Source organism: Somniosus microcephalus, chromosome 4, assembly GCF_052327205.1.
Source record: "Somniosus microcephalus isolate GS21.2 chromosome 4, FLI_Smic_1.0, whole genome shotgun sequence".
In the NCBI taxonomy this organism is placed as follows: domain Eukaryota; kingdom Metazoa; phylum Chordata; class Chondrichthyes; order Squaliformes; family Somniosidae; genus Somniosus; species Somniosus microcephalus.
This window is the reverse complement of record NC_140990.1, coordinates 55,496,466-55,514,361: the sequence shown is the minus strand read 5'-3', so window position 1 is coordinate 55,514,361 and position 17,896 is coordinate 55,496,466. Positions and strand designations below refer to the sequence as shown.

The 17,896-nt window shown below is 48.6% G+C and overlaps 1 protein-coding gene and 1 pseudogene across 1 annotated transcript; one reads left to right on the top strand and one right to left on the bottom strand.

The window, feature by feature from the left end:
• Positions 1–17,896, top strand: part of LOC147118934 (uncharacterized) — a 45,237-nt pseudogene that overhangs the window by 23,240 nt on the left and 4,101 nt on the right.
• On the bottom strand, positions 1,372–17,267 carry LOC147118935 (uncharacterized). The gene is made up of 3 exons (XM_085984680.1): positions 17,215–17,267; positions 7,164–8,202; positions 1,372–2,276 (listed from the first exon to the last, which is right to left on the bottom strand). The coding sequence occupies exon 3, from the start codon at positions 1,945–1,947 to the stop codon at positions 1,525–1,527; it is 423 nt and encodes a 140-aa protein (XP_085840806.1). The 5' UTR covers positions 1,948–2,276; positions 7,164–8,202; positions 17,215–17,267; the 3' UTR covers positions 1,372–1,524.

Sequence of the window (17,896 nt, the reverse complement as noted above, 5' to 3'; positions counted from 1 at the left end):
GGGCAGGTACAGCATGGGTTAGATACAGAGTAAAGCTCCCTCTACACTGTCCCATCAAACACTCCCAGGGCAAGTACAGCACGGGTTAGATACAGAGTAAAGCTCCCTCTACACTGTCCCATCAAACACTCCCAGGGCAGGTACAGCATGGGTTAGATACAGAGTAAAGCTCCCACTACGCTGTCCCATCAAACACTCCCAAGACAGATACAGCACAGGTTAGATACAGAGTAAAGCTCCCTCTACACAGTCCCATCAAACAGTCCCAGGGCAGGTACAGCACGGGTTAGATACAGAGTAAAGCTCCCTCTACACTGTCCAATCAAACATTCCAAGGCAGGTACAGCACGGGTTAGATACAGAGTAAAGCTCCCTCTACACAGTCCCATCAAACAGTCCCAGGGCAGGTACAGCACTGCTTAAATACAGGGTAAAGCTCCTTCTACACTGTCCCATCAGACGCTCCCAGGACAGGTACTGCGTGGGTTAGATACAGAGTAAAGCTCCCACTACACTGTCCCTTCAAACACTCCCAGAGCAGGTATAGCATGGGTTAGATACAGAGTAAAACTCCCTCTACACTGTCTCATCAAACACTCCCAGAGTATGTGCAGCACGGGTTAAATACAGAGTAAAACTCCCTTTACACTGTCCCATCAAACACTCCCAGGGCAGGAACAGCACGGGTTAGATACAGAGTAAAGCTCCCTCTACACTGTCCCATCAAACACTCCCAGGGCAGGTACAGACATGATATCGACACATTCCCTGGATACCAAGGCTAGGAGAGGTACCCTGGATGGTTTGGGGAGCTGGGACTTGTCCATGAGAGTAACTGAAGGTATCAGACCTGAAATAATCCAGAGTAATGATCAGATGTTAGTCGTGGCTCAGTGGGAGCACTTTCTCTCTCTCTCTCGTCTCTGAGTCAGAAGGATGTGGGATCAAGTTCACCTCCAGAGACTTGAGAATAAAATCTATGCTGACGCTCCAATGCAGTACTGAGGGAGTGCGGCACTGTCAGAGGTGCCATCTTTCGGATGAGTCACTGAACCGACGCCCCTTGAGCCCTCAACCAACATCACTGAAACAGATTGTCTGGCCATTATCACATTGTTGTTCATGGCAGCTTGCTGTGTGCAAATTGGCTGCTGCATTTCCTACAACAGTGAATGCTCTTCAAATGTACTTTGATGTTGTTGTACTTCATTGGCTGTAAAGCACTTTGGGCCATCCTGAGGTCGAGTGAGGTGCTACATAAATACAAGTCTTTAATTAACAAAGGAGAACCGACCGAAGAAAGGAACATTCAGTAACAGGACAACAATTCGTCTCTTATTATGGGAGAAATCAAGGTCTCGACACACTGTGTGTTCGAAACAAAGCTGATTTATTTGTCAGGTATCCAGAAAATTAAACTCCAGCCCAGTTATAGGGGAAACAAAGCCCAATTGTCAGAATGAACATGGTTCAGTCCTGGATGTGATTAACAGCGGCAATAACAGCAGAATCCAACCCCCACAGTCAGTCGTGAACTCGCTGGTGTTTCTGCAGGTTGGATGACTGAGTGAATCCCTTCCCACACACGGAGCAGGTGAACGGCCTCTCCCCAGTGTGAACTCGCTGGTGTCTCAGCACGTGGGATGAATGAGTGAATCCTTTCCCACACACGGAGCAGGTGAACGGCCTCTCCCCAGTGTGAACGCGCTTGTGATCAGAGAGGTGGGATAACTGAGTGAATCCCTTCCCACACACAGAGCAGGTGAACGCCCTCTCCCCAGTGTGAACTCGCTGGTGTTTAGTGAGGTTGGATGAGCAAGTGAATCCCTTCCCACACACGGAGCAGGTGAAAGGCCTCTCCCCGGTGTGACTGCGTCGATGAGTTTCCAGCCGGGACGGGCAACTGAATCCCTTCCCACAGTCCCCACATTTCCAGGGTTTCTCCATGGTGCGGGTGTCCTTGTGTCTCTCCAGGTTGGACGATCAGTTGAAGCCTCGTCCACACACAGAACACGTGTCCGGTTTCTCCCCACTGTGAATGGTGCTCTTTCCACAGTCAGTGCACTGGAACACTCTCACTCGGGTGTGTGTGTCTCGGTGCTTTTCCAATCACACTGATGTTTGAAATCTTTTCCCACAGACAGAACAGACAAATATTCCTCCTTCCACATTCAAAGGCCGATGATATTCAGGTCCTGATGAATGGAGTGACTGTCAGATCTTGATGTGATATTTGGTTTGAGTTGCCCGTCTGTAAATCCTCCCCTTCTAACACCCTGTAAAAGGAGATTACAAAAGTCATTACTGTAAGTACAGGATAGAAATTCAGAACAGACAATTCTAGTTTCTATGGAACATTCTTTCCTCTCTTGCCATGCCTTCTGTTGCCTGGGCCCTAAGCTCTGGAATTCCCTGCCTAAACCTGTCCGCCTCGCTACCTCTCTTTCCTCCTTTAAGATGCTCCTTAAAACATACCTCTTTGACCAAGCTTTTGGTCACCTGCCTTAATTTATCCTTATGTGGATCGGTGTCAAATTTTTTGACTTAAAATACTCCTGTGCAGCGCCTTGGGACATTTTACTGCGTTAAAGGCGCTATATAAATACAAGGAAAATGTTAGAGTCTATTATAAAGGATGTGATAACAGGACACTTAGAAAATATCAACGGAATTAGACAAAGTCAGTATGGAATTATGAAAGGGAAATCGTGTTTGACAAACCTTCTGGAGTTTTTTGAGGATGTAACTGGTAGAATAGATAAGGGAGAACCAGTGGATGTGGTGTATTTGGATTTTCAGAAGGCCTTTGATAAAGTCCCACATAAGAGGTTAGCGTGCAAAATTAAAGCACATGGGATTGGGGGTAATATACTGGCCTGGATTAAAAATAGTTAACAGACAGGAAACAGAGAGTAGGAATAAATGGGTCTTTTTCTAGTTGGCAGGCGGTGACTAGTGGGGTACTGCAGGGATCAGTGCTTGGGCCCCAGCTATTCACAATATAGATCAATGATTTGGATGAGAGAACCAAATGTAATACAAGAAACTCTCGTAAAAAACGGCACCTAAATATCCGGAATTCTCTATTAACCGGCAAAATTCTCACTCCGAAAACAACACCTCAATAACCGGCAATGTTGCCGAGTCCGAGTCTCCCGCGGTGGCCGAGTTAGTCAGTGGGGGTAGTTCTCCAAACTGCCACTACTCGGCTTCTTGGCGCTGTCGGAAGTCGGAACACCTCAGTACCCCTGTAACAGGAGTCTGACTCTCCTGCGCTGCCGGTAGTCTCTTCTGATCTGCCATTTTACAGGGGTACTGTGTGTCTCCCACGCTGCTGGTATTTATTGCATTGCATTACCCTCAACTGGGAGTACTGTACTTAATCAAGCATCTTCCACCATCCATTTAACACAACATTCTGCAGGTGAGTACCCAATTACTGTATGCTGCACATTTCTTGATTTTTTTATTTTTCTTTGTTAAAAATAGCCTCGGTAGAGAACCCTCTCCGTCATCCGGAATGTTTGATGAACCGGCAACACGCCGGTCCCGGATACCAAAGAGTTTCCTGTATTTCCTAGTTTGCTGACGACATGAGACTTGGTGGGATTGTGAGTTGTGAGGAGGATGCAAAGAGGCTTCAAGGCGATTTAGACAAGTTGAGTGAGTGGGCAAATACATGGCAGATGCAGTATGACATGGATAAATGTGAAGTTATCCACTTCGGTAGAAAAAACATTATTTAAATGGTGATGGATTGGGAAATGCTGATGTACAGAGGGACCTGGGTGTCCTTGTACACCAGTCACTGAAAGCAAACATGCAGGTGCAGCAAGCAGTTAGGAAGGCAAATGGTATGTTGGCCTTCATTGCAAGAGGATTTGAGTACAGGGGCAAGGATGTCTTACTGCAGTTATACAGGGCCTTGGTGAGACCACACCTGGAGTACTGTGTGCAGGTTTGGTCTCCTTACCTAAGAAAGGATGTACTTGCCATAGAGGGAGTGCAGCGAAGGTTCACCAGACTGATTCCTGGGATGGCAGGACTGTCGTATGAGGAGAGATTGGGTCGACTAGGCCTGTATTCAGTAGAGTTTAGAAGAATGAGAGAGGATCTCATTGAAACGTATAAAATTCTGACAGGGCTAGACAGTCTGGATGCAGGGAGGATGTTTCCCCTGGCTGGGGGTTTAGAACCAGGGGTCACAGTCTCAGGATACGGGGTAGGACATTTAGGACTGAGATGAGGAGAAATTTCTTCACTCAGAGGGTGGTGAACCTGTGGAATTCTCTACCACAGAAGGCTGCGGAGGCCAAGTCACTGAATATATTTAAGAAGGAAATATAGATTTCTAGACACAAGAGGCATCAAGTGGTATGGGGAGAGAGCGGGAATATGGTATTGACATAGAGGATTAGCCATGATCATATTCAATGGCAGAGCAGGCTCGAAGGGCCGAATGGCCAACTCCTGCCTCTATTTTTCTATGTTCTATGTTTCTAAGTTGTTGTTGTTGTTCCCCCAAAGCTGTAAATCCCCGTCCCACACACTCTCCCTCCTCCCTGTGCTGAAATCCAAACCCATCGCACCATCGCCAACATTTCTTTCCTCCACTCCCAGTTTTCCCCCTCTCTCTACTCTGGTTGGGTTCAGTTCTACACCCGCTGTGTGCAGAGTGAGAATAAAATCAATGAGTCAATGATTGTCTCTCCTGGTCATGGGGACCCTGAAGCCCCGCCCACTCTCTGTTCCTGGCCAAGACGGCCGCGCATGCGCCGTGATCCCGGCCTGTCCAAGATGGCGGCCAGTGACCCCGCTGACCCGGGCCTGTCACCGCGGGGCAAACACGGGAACTGTGGGCTCTTTTTCGAGGCCTGAGGCCTACATCAGGTGTTTATGAAGCTTCCCAGCCCACCCACCGGTCCCATTCCTCCCGGAGCTCACAATCTCCTACCGCCTCCCGGAAGTGTGTCTTCCGATTAACACCGTCTCTGCCACACGCGCTGCGCATGCTCAGTGCACAGTCCTGCCCCGCGCCTGCGCACTGTGCTCCTGTAATCATAGATAGGTCACTTTCTACCGCGCTCAGCATTCTGGGTTACTGCACCGCCATTGAAAGCCCCAACTGGTTAAAAAAAAGTCATCCGATTGAGATTGGGCCTTTTTTGACTACCGGTAGGGGCGACACTAAGTAGTCCCACTGTGACCAGACAGGAGCAAAAACCCTTTAGGCAAGAGCCCCAGTGCACCACAAATATGAAACAAACAATAATAACTATTGTAGTATACAACGACACACACAAATACGATGGAAAGATGACTACAAACTTCCCTTAACTCCAACTTTCTGATTTCCGTTTTGTAACCATCGCTCCATCCATTCTGCTGCCTGGCCCTTCACTCCAAATGGCCTGACCTTGGTCATCTTCTAGGTCTTACAAACGGTTATGGATAGCAAGCTGATTACAAAACAGAAAACAGAGAGTAGGGGTTAGGAGTAGCTACTCAGCCTGGCAAAAGGTGGAAAGTGGTGTTTCACAGGGATCGGTGCTGGGACCACTGCTATTCATCATTTACAGAAATGATTTGTACTCGGGAATCAGAAGAACAATTTCAAAATTTGTTGTTGGCACCAAGTTGGAGGGTAAAGTTATTACTGAGGAACACGGCGACAAAATACAAGAAGCTATTAATACCTTTGCAAAATGAGTGTGTAATTTGCAAATGAATATCAATATAGATAAGTGTGAGGTGGTGTATTTTGGTAGGAAGAATAAGGAGGCCACATATTATTTGGAAAGTCAGAGTCTAAATGGAGTAGAGGAGCAAAGGGATCTCGGGGTCCAGATACACAAATCACTAAAAGTAGTGACACAGCTTAATAAGGCCATAAAATAAACCAACCAAGCACTTGGGCTCTTCTCTGGAGGGATAGAATTGAACAGCAGGGAAGTTATGTTAAACTTGTATTGAACCTCAGTTAGACCACACTGGGAGTATTGTGCATAGTTTTGGTCTCCATATTATAAAAAGCAGAGGCACTGGAGAAGGTGCAAGGATGATCGTAGACCTGACAGGATATGCTTACCAGGAAAGGCTGAACAAGAATGGCCTCGCCTCTCCCTAACTCGATCATCTCCTCCAGCCCCACAACCATCCGAGATATCTGCACTTCTCTAATTCAGGCCTTTTGAGCATCCCCGGTTTTAATCGCTCCACCATTGGTGGCCGTGCCTTCAGCTGCCAAGGCCCCAAGCTCTGGAATTCCCTCCCTAAACCTCTCTACCTTTCTTAAGAGGCTCCTTAAATCCTACCTCTTTGACCAAGCTTTTGGTCACCTGCCCTAATATCTCTTTATGTGGCTCGGTGTCAAATTTAGTTTTATAACTCTCATGCAAAGTGCCTTGGGTGGCTTTACTATGTTAAATGTGCTACATAAATACACGTTGTTGTTGTTGTTGTAGTAACTCTATGTGACTGTGCCTTCTGCCTGATGGCATCGCTGGAAAAGATTTTGCTATTATTACCACAATATCTTAGCTTTTCTAATGGCTCCTTTTGACTCCCTCAATTGTGGGTGATATTTGTCCCTATTCTCCTGTAAACTGAATTCATGTTGTTCCAAACTGGGTTCAATGTAAGACAATTCGGGGAGTCAGGAATCATTCACCCCGAGACCTACGCTGGCCGGTAAAACCCCAGTCGGTTCCTTAGTAAGGATTCCTCTGGTTCCTCGCCATATATTTGTCAGGATACCGAAGCCCAGCTTTCTTACTGTCCACTCCTGGAGGCCCCACTCCCTGAGCCTACAACCTTCAGCAGGGTCAGTGGTGGAGTCCCACAGCGGGAGTGATCCCACAGTAACTGTCGGGATCGCTCCCCGTGGATGTTCCGGGTCGTGTATTTTTAGTTATCCTGGTGTCTAACACACACACATCAATAAAACAGGGAATTCCTGGAAACACGCTGCAGGTCCTTCTTTATCTGGAGATCAAATGTCTGTTGTATAATTGTACCAGCAGTTAACAGGCTCCTGTGAACTCCTCCCTCTGCTACTTTAATGCAGACTTTAACCAACTTATTTCAATCAAATTAACAACTGCCTTAAAATGGTAGACTCAGGACGGTCCCACAAACATGTTAAATCTTCGTAGAATACTTACCAGTAATTTTTAGACTAGAATCTTAAACCTGCCGTGTCACTTTCAGTCAGGAACTGATCGCAGTTTGACACCAATCTCTGATTTGACTGCATGTTTCCAGCATTCACCGTTGTTCTTCCCGACTCTAAACACAGTTGTAAAGGAGCCTTCTGTTCCGTGCCTAGGAGCTCTGAACCATGGAAGAGAGTGGCTGGGACACATTTCTTACAGGCCTCAAGATTACCCGCCTGGCGACTTTGCTGTCAGTGAAGAGAGACGAGAAAGACCAAAGTGCCATTTGCCCCTCTCAGTGTGGCCCTGAAGGACTGTGTCCAGGCTGAAGTTCTGTTCCCGCCATACGATCCTTCCCCCAGATTGTCCTTTCTGAGCTCCAGTCAGGTGATACTAAACACTCAGGTGGGAAATAGAAAAAATCTGCAATAATGCGTTTAAAACAAAGCTGATTTATTTGACATCTATCCAGAATATTAAGCTCCAGCCCAGTTATAGGGGTTATTGACATCAGCAGAAAGAAACCCCAACTGTCAGAATGAACATGGTTCAGTCCTGGATGTGATTAACAGCAGCAATAACAGCAGAGTCCATCCCCCGCAATCACCTGTGAACTCATTGGTGTGCCAGCAGGTTGGATGAACAAACGAAGCCCTACCCACACACGGAGCAGGTGAACGGCCTCTCCCCAGTGTGAACTCCCTGATGTTTCAGCAGGTGGGATGACTGAGTGAATCCGTTCCCACACACAGAACACGTGTACAGTTTCTCCCCGCTGTGAATGGTGCGATGTTTTTTCAGGCTGTGTAACTGGTTAAAGCTCTTTCCACAGTCAGTGAACTGGAACATTCTCACTCGGGTGTGTGTGTCTCGGTGCTTTTCCAGTCACACTGATGTTCGAAATCTTTTCCCACAGACAGAACAGACAAACATTTCTCCATTCAAAGGCTGATGATATTCAGGTCCTGATTAATCGAGTGACTGTGTCACATCTTGATGTGATGTTTAGTTTGAGTTTCTCATCTGCATATCCTCCCCTTCTCACAGCCTGTAAAAGGAGTTTACATAAGTCATCACACTACATAGGAACATAGTAACAGGAGTAGGCCATTCAGCCCCTCAAGCCTGTTCCGCCATTCTATTAGATCACGGCTGGTCTGTATCTTACCTCCATTTACCCGCCGTGGTTCTGTAACCTTTAGTACTCTTGCCTAACAAAAATCTAGCACACTCAGTTTTGAAATATTCCATTGACCCTCAGCCTCAACAGTTTTTTGGGGGAGAGAGTTCCAGATTTCCAATACCCTTTGTGTGAAGATGTGCTTCCTGAAAATCACCCCTGAATGGCCGAGCTCCAGTTGGAAGGTTGTGTCCCCTTGTTGTGGACTCTCCCATCAGAGGAAACCGTTTCTCTCTATCTACCCTGTCAACTCCTTTAATCATCTTAAACACCTCAATCAGATCACCCCGTAATCTTCTATATTCAAGGGAATACAAGCCCAGTCTGTGCAACCTGTCCTCATAACTTTACATCGAGTTACGGACAGGGTAGAAATTCTGAACAGACAGTACTCGTTTCCCTGGAACATTCTTTCCTCTCTTGCCCCTCCTAAGCTATAAAACCCTCGTCCCACACACTCTCTCATCGCCTCATCCTCGCTGTTTGAAATCTCCATTTATTGCAGGCTCGGATTTTCCTCCATTTCAATCCTGGAGGTGCTGCCCGATGGTGGGGTTCGGCCCCAGTCACTGTCTGCCCTCCAGTACCTCACCAAGTGGTAATTCTGAGCTGTGAGCCTATACTGAAGGTGCTGTGTGACGGTGGGGTTCAGCCCCAGTCACTGTCTGCCCTCCAGTACCTCACCAAGTGGTAATTCTGAGCTGTGAGCCTATACTGAAGGTGCTGTGTGATGGTGGGGTTCAGCCCCAGTCACTGTCTGCCCTCCACTACCTCACCGAGTGGTAATTCTGAGCTGTGAGCCTATACTGAATGTGCTGTGTGATGGTGGGGTTCGGCCCCAGTCACTGTCTGCCCTCCAGTACATTGCTAATTCTGAGCTTGTGAGCCGATACAGCGAGCTGCCAACATTTCGATCATGGGGAGCAGCACAGCCGCCGGCCCTGGATGATTCTGTCTGGCAAAGCTCAAGCCAATGGTAGCACAGCAACAACTTTCACTTACATAGCACCTATAACGAAGCAAAACCTTCACTAGAGCGGAATCAGTCAAAAACTGACACCGAGACAAAGGAGGAGACTTTGGACAATGTGGAAAATTGCCGAGGTAGGTCCTTTCCACAAAAAGCAGGACAAATCCAATCCAGCCAATTACCACCCCATCACTCTGCTCTCAATCATCAGCAAAGTCATGGAAGGTGTCGTCGACAGTGCTATCAAGCGGCACTTACTCACCAATAACCTGCTCACCGATGTTCAGTTTGGGTTCCACCACGACCACTTGGCTCCAGACCTCATTACAGCCTTGGTCCAAACATAGACAGAAGAGCTGAATTCTAGAGGTGAGGTGAGAGTGACTGCTCTTGACACAAGGCAGCAATTGACCGAGCGCAGCATCAAGGAGCCCTAGTAAAACTGAAGTCAATGAGAATCAGGCGGAAAACTCTCCACTGGCTGGAGTCACACCTAGCACAAAGGAAGATAGTTGTGATTGTTGGAGGTCAATCATCTCAGCCCTAGGACATCGCTGCAGGTTTGCCTCAAGGCAGTGTTCTAGGCCCAACCATCTTCAGCTGTTTCACCAATGTCCTTCCCTTACCAGAAGGTCAGAAGTGGGGATGTTCGCTGATGATTGCACAGTGATCAATTCCATTCACAACTCCTCAGTTAATGAAGTAGTCCGTACCCGCATGCAGCAAGACTTGGATGATATAAGTGACAAGTAACATTCGCGCCACACAAGTGCCAGGCATTGACTATCTCTAACAAGAGAGATTTTAACCACTGACCCTTTACATTCAACGGCATTACCATCACTGAATCTCCCACCATCAACATATTGGGGGTTACCATTGACCAGAAACTTAACTGGACCAGCCACATAAATACTGTGGTGACAAGAGCAGGTCAGAGGCTGGGTATTCTGCGACAAGTGTCTCACCTCCTGACTCCCCAAAGCCTTTCTACCATCTACAAGGCACAAGTCAGGAGTGTGATGGAACACTCTCCACTTGCCTGGATGAGTGCAGCTCCAACAACACTCAAGAGGCTCAACACCATTCAGGACAAAGCAGCCCGCTTGATCGGCACCCCATCCACCACCTTAAACATTCACCCCCTCCACCACCGGTGTACCATGGCTGCAGGGTGTACCATCTACATGATGCACTGCACCAAGGCTTCTTTGACGGCACCTCCCAAACCCGCGACTTCTTCCACCTAGAAGGACAAGGGCAGCAGGCACATGGGAACACCACCACCTGCAAGTTCCCCTCCAAGTTACACACACCATCCTGACTTGTAAATATATCGCCATTCCTTCATCGTCGCTGGTTCCAAATCCTGGAACTCCCTCTATAACAGCACTGTGGGAGCACCTTCACCACACGGACTGCAGCAATTCAAGAAGGCAGCTCAAGACCAGCTTCTCAATGGCAACTGGGGATGGGCAATAAATGCTGGCCTTGCCAGCGATGGCCACATCCCAATTCAATTAAAAAATCTAAATAGTAAACCTTTAAGAGTAGAGGAGCAGAGAGAAGTGGGTGTTAGATTCCAGCTAACGCCTTGTCTTATTATTTAATTAATAGGTCCAAGAGTTGAGTGTCAACAACTTTAAGATGAGCAGATTCTCCGTCCTCTACCGTATCTTATATTGATCCATCAAGCAGAGTAAACAGGCAAGTCCCACGTCCGACTAAGGCAAGTTTGAGGGATGCGACCTTCTTTTCCAGAAGCTGTGTGAGTATTTCTAATGGATCATTCCCTGTCCCAGTGACCATAAACAGCATCTCTCAGGATCCCTTCAAGCACCTTCCCTCTAATCGAGATCACACTGATGGGCCTGTAGTTCCAGGCTCTGACTTCTCCCTGTTTTGAAAATGGAAATGACGAGAGCGACCTCCAATCTCAGGGAACAATCCCTGACTCTATGGAGCTGTTGATGATATGGGCAAGGGGCTCACAGAGCACCGTCCCATCTCTTTAAACACCCGTGAGTGGATATCATCTGGACCTGGAGCGCCATCTAATTTCAGATCTCCTATTTTATCCAAGATGAAAAACCCTTTCTCTATTTTAATACTTATGATGTCATTGCTCCCTGACCAGTCACCATTTCTCCTCCATTTACAGACGCTCCCTGACCAGTCACCATTTCTCCTCCATTTACAGACGCTCCCTGACCAGTCACCATTTCTCCTCCATTTACAGACGCTCCCTGACCAGTCACCATTTCTCCTCCATTTACAGATGCTACCTGACCAGTCACCATTTCTCCTCCATTTACAGCCACTCCCTGATCAGTCACCAGTTCTCCTCCATTTACAGATGCTCCCTGACCAGTCACCATTTCTCCTCCATTTACAGATGCTCCCTGACCAGTCTCTGTTGTGTATGTACCTTTAAGAGAGAACTGTTTTACAGCTCCTGTATACTGTAGTACCGGCAGTGACCACACCTGTATATAAAGCCAGAGCAGGCTTCTGTACGTCAGTCATGAGACTACTCTAGTAAACACCTGTTGATTGTTACGTTACAGCCTCCGTGTAGTTCTTGGGGAAACATCCTATTTAAAGAATCACGGATCGAACAGTGGCGACGAGGTTGATTCGAATCTGCCTGCAACTCTGCATTTCCCGTCAAGGAGTCGCTCCGGGAGGACGGTGGAAGAAAGTCGAGGCCAGAAGCACGGGCGTCGACCACGAGCAACCACCCAGTCATCCGGCAGCAAGTGAACATCGCAGGAGTGGCTGTTGAGAGCCACGACGATCCAGCAACAGACTGGCAACAGGTGCAGCGCACACCCTTCCCGGACAGCGGAGGCGGGAGCCGACCGACGGCGTAGAAAAGCCGAGCAGTGTCGACGGGGTAAGAGAGAGGGTGAAGCGCACAGGGCGTGGCCGGGGGTTAAAGAACCGAGTGGCGTCGAGAAAAAACAAGCAGAGAGGTTAAAGCAGCAGCCGGGTTCAGGACCGAGCAACGGCAACGGGAAAGGCGCACAGGAGAACGCGCAGAGCACAGCCAGGGCTCAAGGGCTGAACCGCGTCCGCGGGGAGAAGAATGGAGAGCGCGGGAGACGCCATTGAGCCGCGGAGAAGAAGGGAGAGCGCGGGAGACGCCATTTTTTTTTAAGCCGCAGCGGAGAAGAAGGGCGAGCGCGGGAAAGGAAGGAAAGCGCAGGAGACGCCATTTTGTTCCAGCGGAGAAGAAGGGAGAGCGCGGGAGACGCCATTTTTTACAGTTAAATCACACCCAGGGATGCCGAAGAGTGGCAGTATCTCTACGTTCGACAATTAAGTCGAAGATTGGGCGACATATGTGGAACGTATTGAGGTGTACTGCAGGGCGAATGAAGTGCCAGATGCTAGAAAAGCACTGGTTTTGTTAAATTCCATGGGTGCAAAAACTTATGGGTTACTGCAAAACCTAATAACCCCAGAGAAGCCTGTGAATAAGAATTTCGAAAGCATAGTAGAAATCCTACAGGACCACTTAAACCCCACACTGCTGCTGATAGCAGAATGATTTAAGTTCCATAAAAGGAACCAACACAAAGACGAAAGCAATGCTGAGTACTTAACGGAACTGCGCAAGCTATCGAAACACTGCCGGTTTGGATTGGGACTAGCAGATAAGTTAAGGGACAAGTTTGTGTGTGGGCTTCAAAGTGAAGGAACCCAGAAACGGCTTCTATCAGAAAAGGATCTTACGCTGGACAAGGCTTTCAGTATGGCAGTATCACACGAAGCAGCCGCACGGGTCGCTGCAGAGATACAACGGAGACCGCAAGAATATGGCACCAATGAAATGTCATATGGAGCAGGGAAGTGTTATTGCTGCGGCAGAACAACACACGATCAGAAGGATTGTTGGTTCAAGGACCAAGTGTGCAGACAGTGTGGAAAAACAGGACACATAGCAAGAGTCTGCAGGTCAGGGAAGAAAACAAACAGCAAGAAATCTCCACAGGAGAAGTACAAAAAGGTACATAAGGTGATGGACAGTAGTTCAGACGAACAGGGAAATGATACAGACTCCGGAAGCAAGGAACTGGGTTGTCTGAAACTACATAAGGTAACCAAAATGGAGGGTCACCAGACTATCTGGGTCACACTCAAGATAGACGGAGTCCAAGTGAAAATGGAATTGGACACTGGATCAGCCCTAACAGTCATAAACCAAAGGGACTACAAGCGGCTATTTCCACATATACCCTTGAAAGCTACAGAGATTGTCTTGAAGATGTACACGGGGCAAAAAGTCTACCCCAAAGGAAAAATAAGGGTGAAAGTGATATACAAAGGCCAGGAAATACCTAAAATGGACCTATATGTATTGCCAGATGGAGGACCACCACTACTAGGACGTGAATGGATCCGGTAGATACAATTAGATTGGCATTCCATACAGGCACTGAAGGTTGAGGCCAAAAAGGATGATGACGCCACACCTGGACGACTGTCAAAAATGCTAACTGATGCAAAAGAAGTGTTCCAGGAGGGACTCGGAACACTAAAAGGCATAACAACGATTAAAATAGAGGAAAATGCAAGTCCAAAGTTTTTTAAGGCCAGACCGGCCTTATGCGATCTGACCAGCCGTCGAAGCAGAGCTGGAAGGGTTGGAACGTTCAGGAGTACTGTCCAAAGTAGACTGGAGCGAGTGGGCTACACCCATCGTCCCTGTAATGAAGAGGTAGTTGAGTAATACGCCTGGGGAACCAAAGAAGGTCCGCATCTGTGGGGATTTTAAGGTGACAGTGAACCCAGTCCTTCACACGGTACAATATCCACTTCCACGGATTGAGGATATTTTCGCCTCGCTATCTAGAGGTAAACGCTTCACCAAAATTGATCTGGCCCAGGCGTACTTGCAAATGGAGGTAGAAGAAGCCTCGAAACAATACCTCACGATCAACACTCATAAAGGTCTCTATCAATACAACCGACTGGTGTTCAGGGTTGCATCGGCTCCGACTATTTGGCAAAGGGCAATGGATCCAGTCCTGCAAGGGATTCCAGGGACCCAGTGTTATTTGGACGACATCCTGGTCACGGGCGAAAATGACAGTGATCACCTCGCCAACCTGGAGAAGGTGCTCACTAGATTGAAGGAATATGGGCTACGAGCTAATCGCCACAAGTGCGAGTTTTTCCAGAAGCAGATCTCGTATTGTGGCCACATTATTGATGAAGAAGGGTTACATAAGTCTCCTGAAAAGATTGAGGCAGTAGTCAAGGCTCCAGCACCGGAAAATGTGTCACAACAGAGGTCGTTCCTCGGGCTGGTAAACTACTACCATAAGTTCTTACCAAATTTGTCTACAGTAGTACACCCACTGAATACCCTACTGCAAACGGGGGTACCATGGAAGTGGAATGACGAATGTAAACGAGCTTTCCAGAAGTGCAAAGAATTGATCACATCAAAAGAGGTGTTGGCCCATTTCAACCCTATGGTATTGGAGCGGTGCTGTCGCACAAATTCCCAGACGGGTTGGAGAGGCCAGTAGCCTTTGCGTCTCGGTCAGTAACCTCAGCCGAGCGCAACTACGTCCAGATCGACAGGGAGGCCCTCAGCCTAGTATGGGGAGTAAAAAAATTCAACCACTATCTGCATGGGCAGAAGTTCACCCTGCTGACTGACCACCAACCACTTGTCTCCATCTTTAATCCTAAGAAGGGCATTCCAGTGATGACTGCACAACGGTTACAAAGATGGTCCCTGTTTCTAGGGGCGAATCAATATGAAATAGAATATAAAGGCACGAAACAGCATGGAAACGCTGATGGGCTATCACGCTTGCCACGGCCTACTGTGGAGGAAGCACCAGCAGTGGACCCTATCGAGATATTTTACTCGTCAATAATTGAACGATTGCCAGTAACTAACGCGGATATAGAGAAGGAGACCAGCAATGATCCGACACTGTCTCGGGTATATGATTTGACGGTGAGGGGATGGCCAACACATGGCGACTCACTGTTGCCAGCATTCTCATCCAGAAGAGAACAGCTGTCAGTATGCCAGGGGACAGTGATGTGTGGATACCGAGTGGTAATTCCACCCAAGTTAAGGGAGAGAGTGCTCAATGAGCTTCACGAAGGGCATCTAGGAGGGGTAAAAATGAAAAGCCTTGCTAGGGCTTATGTGTGGTGATCAACAAATCGAGGACCTAACCAAGAGCTGCTCAGGATGCCAGAAGGTCCAAAATGCACCACCACATGCCCCTCTACACCCATGGGAGTGGCCCTCCTCTCCATGGCAACGGGTGCATATTGATTTTGCTGGTCCATTCATGGACTCAATGTTCTTAATAGCAGTGGATGCGCACTCGAAATGGCCTGAGGTAATACAAATGTCCTCAACCACTACAGAGAAAACGATTGCAGTCCTACGAACCATATTTGCCAGGAACGGCTTGCCAGAGCAGATTTGCTCTGATAATGGACCACAGTTTGTGTCCGAAGAGTTTCGGAAATTTATGAGAAGGAATGGGGTAAGGCATTACACATCCGCCTTGTATCATCCAGCCACAAATGGATTGGCTGAGAGGTTCGTACAAACCTTTAAAAAGGCGATAAAGGCCATGTGCGATGATGAAATTCCACTACAGCATAAGGTGGACAATTTCCTGTTAGCCTACAGAAATGCGACATATGCAGTTACCAACCAGACCCCGGCCATGATGTTCTTTAACCGAAGTTTGAGATCTCGTCTGGATTTGCTCAGACCAAATGTGTGAAGAAATGTAGAGGATAAACAATTCCAGCACATCAATGAGAAGCCGACAAGGAGCTTCAATGTAGGACAACCAGTCTTGGCCCGTGACTACCGAACAGAGAAATGGCAACCCGGAACGATATGCACAAGGCAGGGGCCATTAATGTACACAGTGGATGTCGGGGAGAACATTGTGAGACGCCACGTCGATCAGATCTTAGCGTCACAGGAACGAGTCAACCCCATGTCTCGCGTACCTGGGGATGAACCCGACATACCGGTTGCATCTACCTCAGAAACAGTAGCAGTGGAAACTGATGAAATAACCGACAAAAAGGGGCCAGAATCACCTCCGCACCAAGAACAAGAACATCAGGAAAGGCGCTATCCCGAAAGGATCAGGAAGCCGCCCCAAAGACTGAATTTATAAATGGACTATTTTCAGTTAATGTTGCATGTTAAAAATGTTAATTGTTAAATGAATGTTATGGTACTGTTAATCTAAAAGGGGAGGAATTATTGTGTATGTACCTTTAAGAGAGAACTGTTTTACAGCTCCTGTATACTGTAGTACCGGCAGTGACCACACCTGTATATAAAGCCGGAGCAGGCTTCTGTACTTCAGTCGTGAGACTACTCTACTCCAGTAAACACCTGTTGATTGTTAAGTTACAGCATCCGTGTAGTTCTTGGGGAAACATCCTATTTAAAGAATCACGGATCTAACAGTCTCCATTTACAGACACTCCCTGATCAGTCACCAGTTCTCCTCCATTTACAGACACTCCCTGACCAGTCACCATTTCTCCTCCATTTACAGACGCTCCCTGACCAGTCACCTTTCTCCTCCATTTACAGACACTCCCTGACCAGTCACCATTTCTCCTCCATTTACAGACGCTCCCTGACCAGTCACCTTTCTCCTCCATTTACAGACGCTCCCTGACCAGTCACCTTTCTCCTTCATTTACAGACGCTCCCTGACTTCCTGTCTGTCCCGGAGTTTGGAGCGGGCCCCTTTGCTGACCGAATCAGGAAAAACCGGGAAGCGGCGGGCGGATAATGTTAAGTGTTTTAATAACCGGGCCTGGGGCCGCACTCGGGGTGTGAGTGGCCCGCGTCCCCCCGGGGTTCATGAACCCGCTCCCTGAGCTCTCACCTGATGTGTCAGCGGCTGCTGCCAAGAGCCGCGCATGCTCAGCTCACACTCTGTTGTTCCGGATTAAAGGTCAAGCCCCGCCCCTCTCACACTCCGATTGGTTGGAGGACCCGCCGCCCGGTCGGTCCTCCAGTCCCGCCCCGCTCTTCCTATTGGTCCAGAGCTCCCGTCAATCACCCGGGCAGTGTGAGCTGAGCATGCGCGGACCTTGGCAGCAGCCGCTGACACATCAGGTGAGAGAGCTCAGGGAGCGGGTTCATGAACCCCGGGGGGACGCGGGCCGCTCACACCCCGAGCTCAGGGAGCGGGTTCATGAACCCCGGGGGGACGCGGGCCGCTCACACCCCGAGCTCAGGGAGCGGGTTCATGAACCCCGGGGGGCCGCGGGCCGCTCACACCCCGAGCTCAGGGAGCGGGTTCATGAACCCCGGGGGGACGCGGGCCGCTCACACCCCGAGCTCAGGGAGCGGGTTCATGAACCCCGGGGGGACGCGGGACGCTCACACCCCGAGCTCAGGAAGCGGGTTCATGAACCCCGGGGGGGCGCGGGACGCTCACACCCCGAGCTCAGAGAGCGGGTTCATGAACCCCGGGGGGACGCGGGCTGCTCACACCCCGACTGCGGCCCCAGGCCCCATTATTAAAACACTCAACATTATCCGCTTCACACACACCCGGGGTG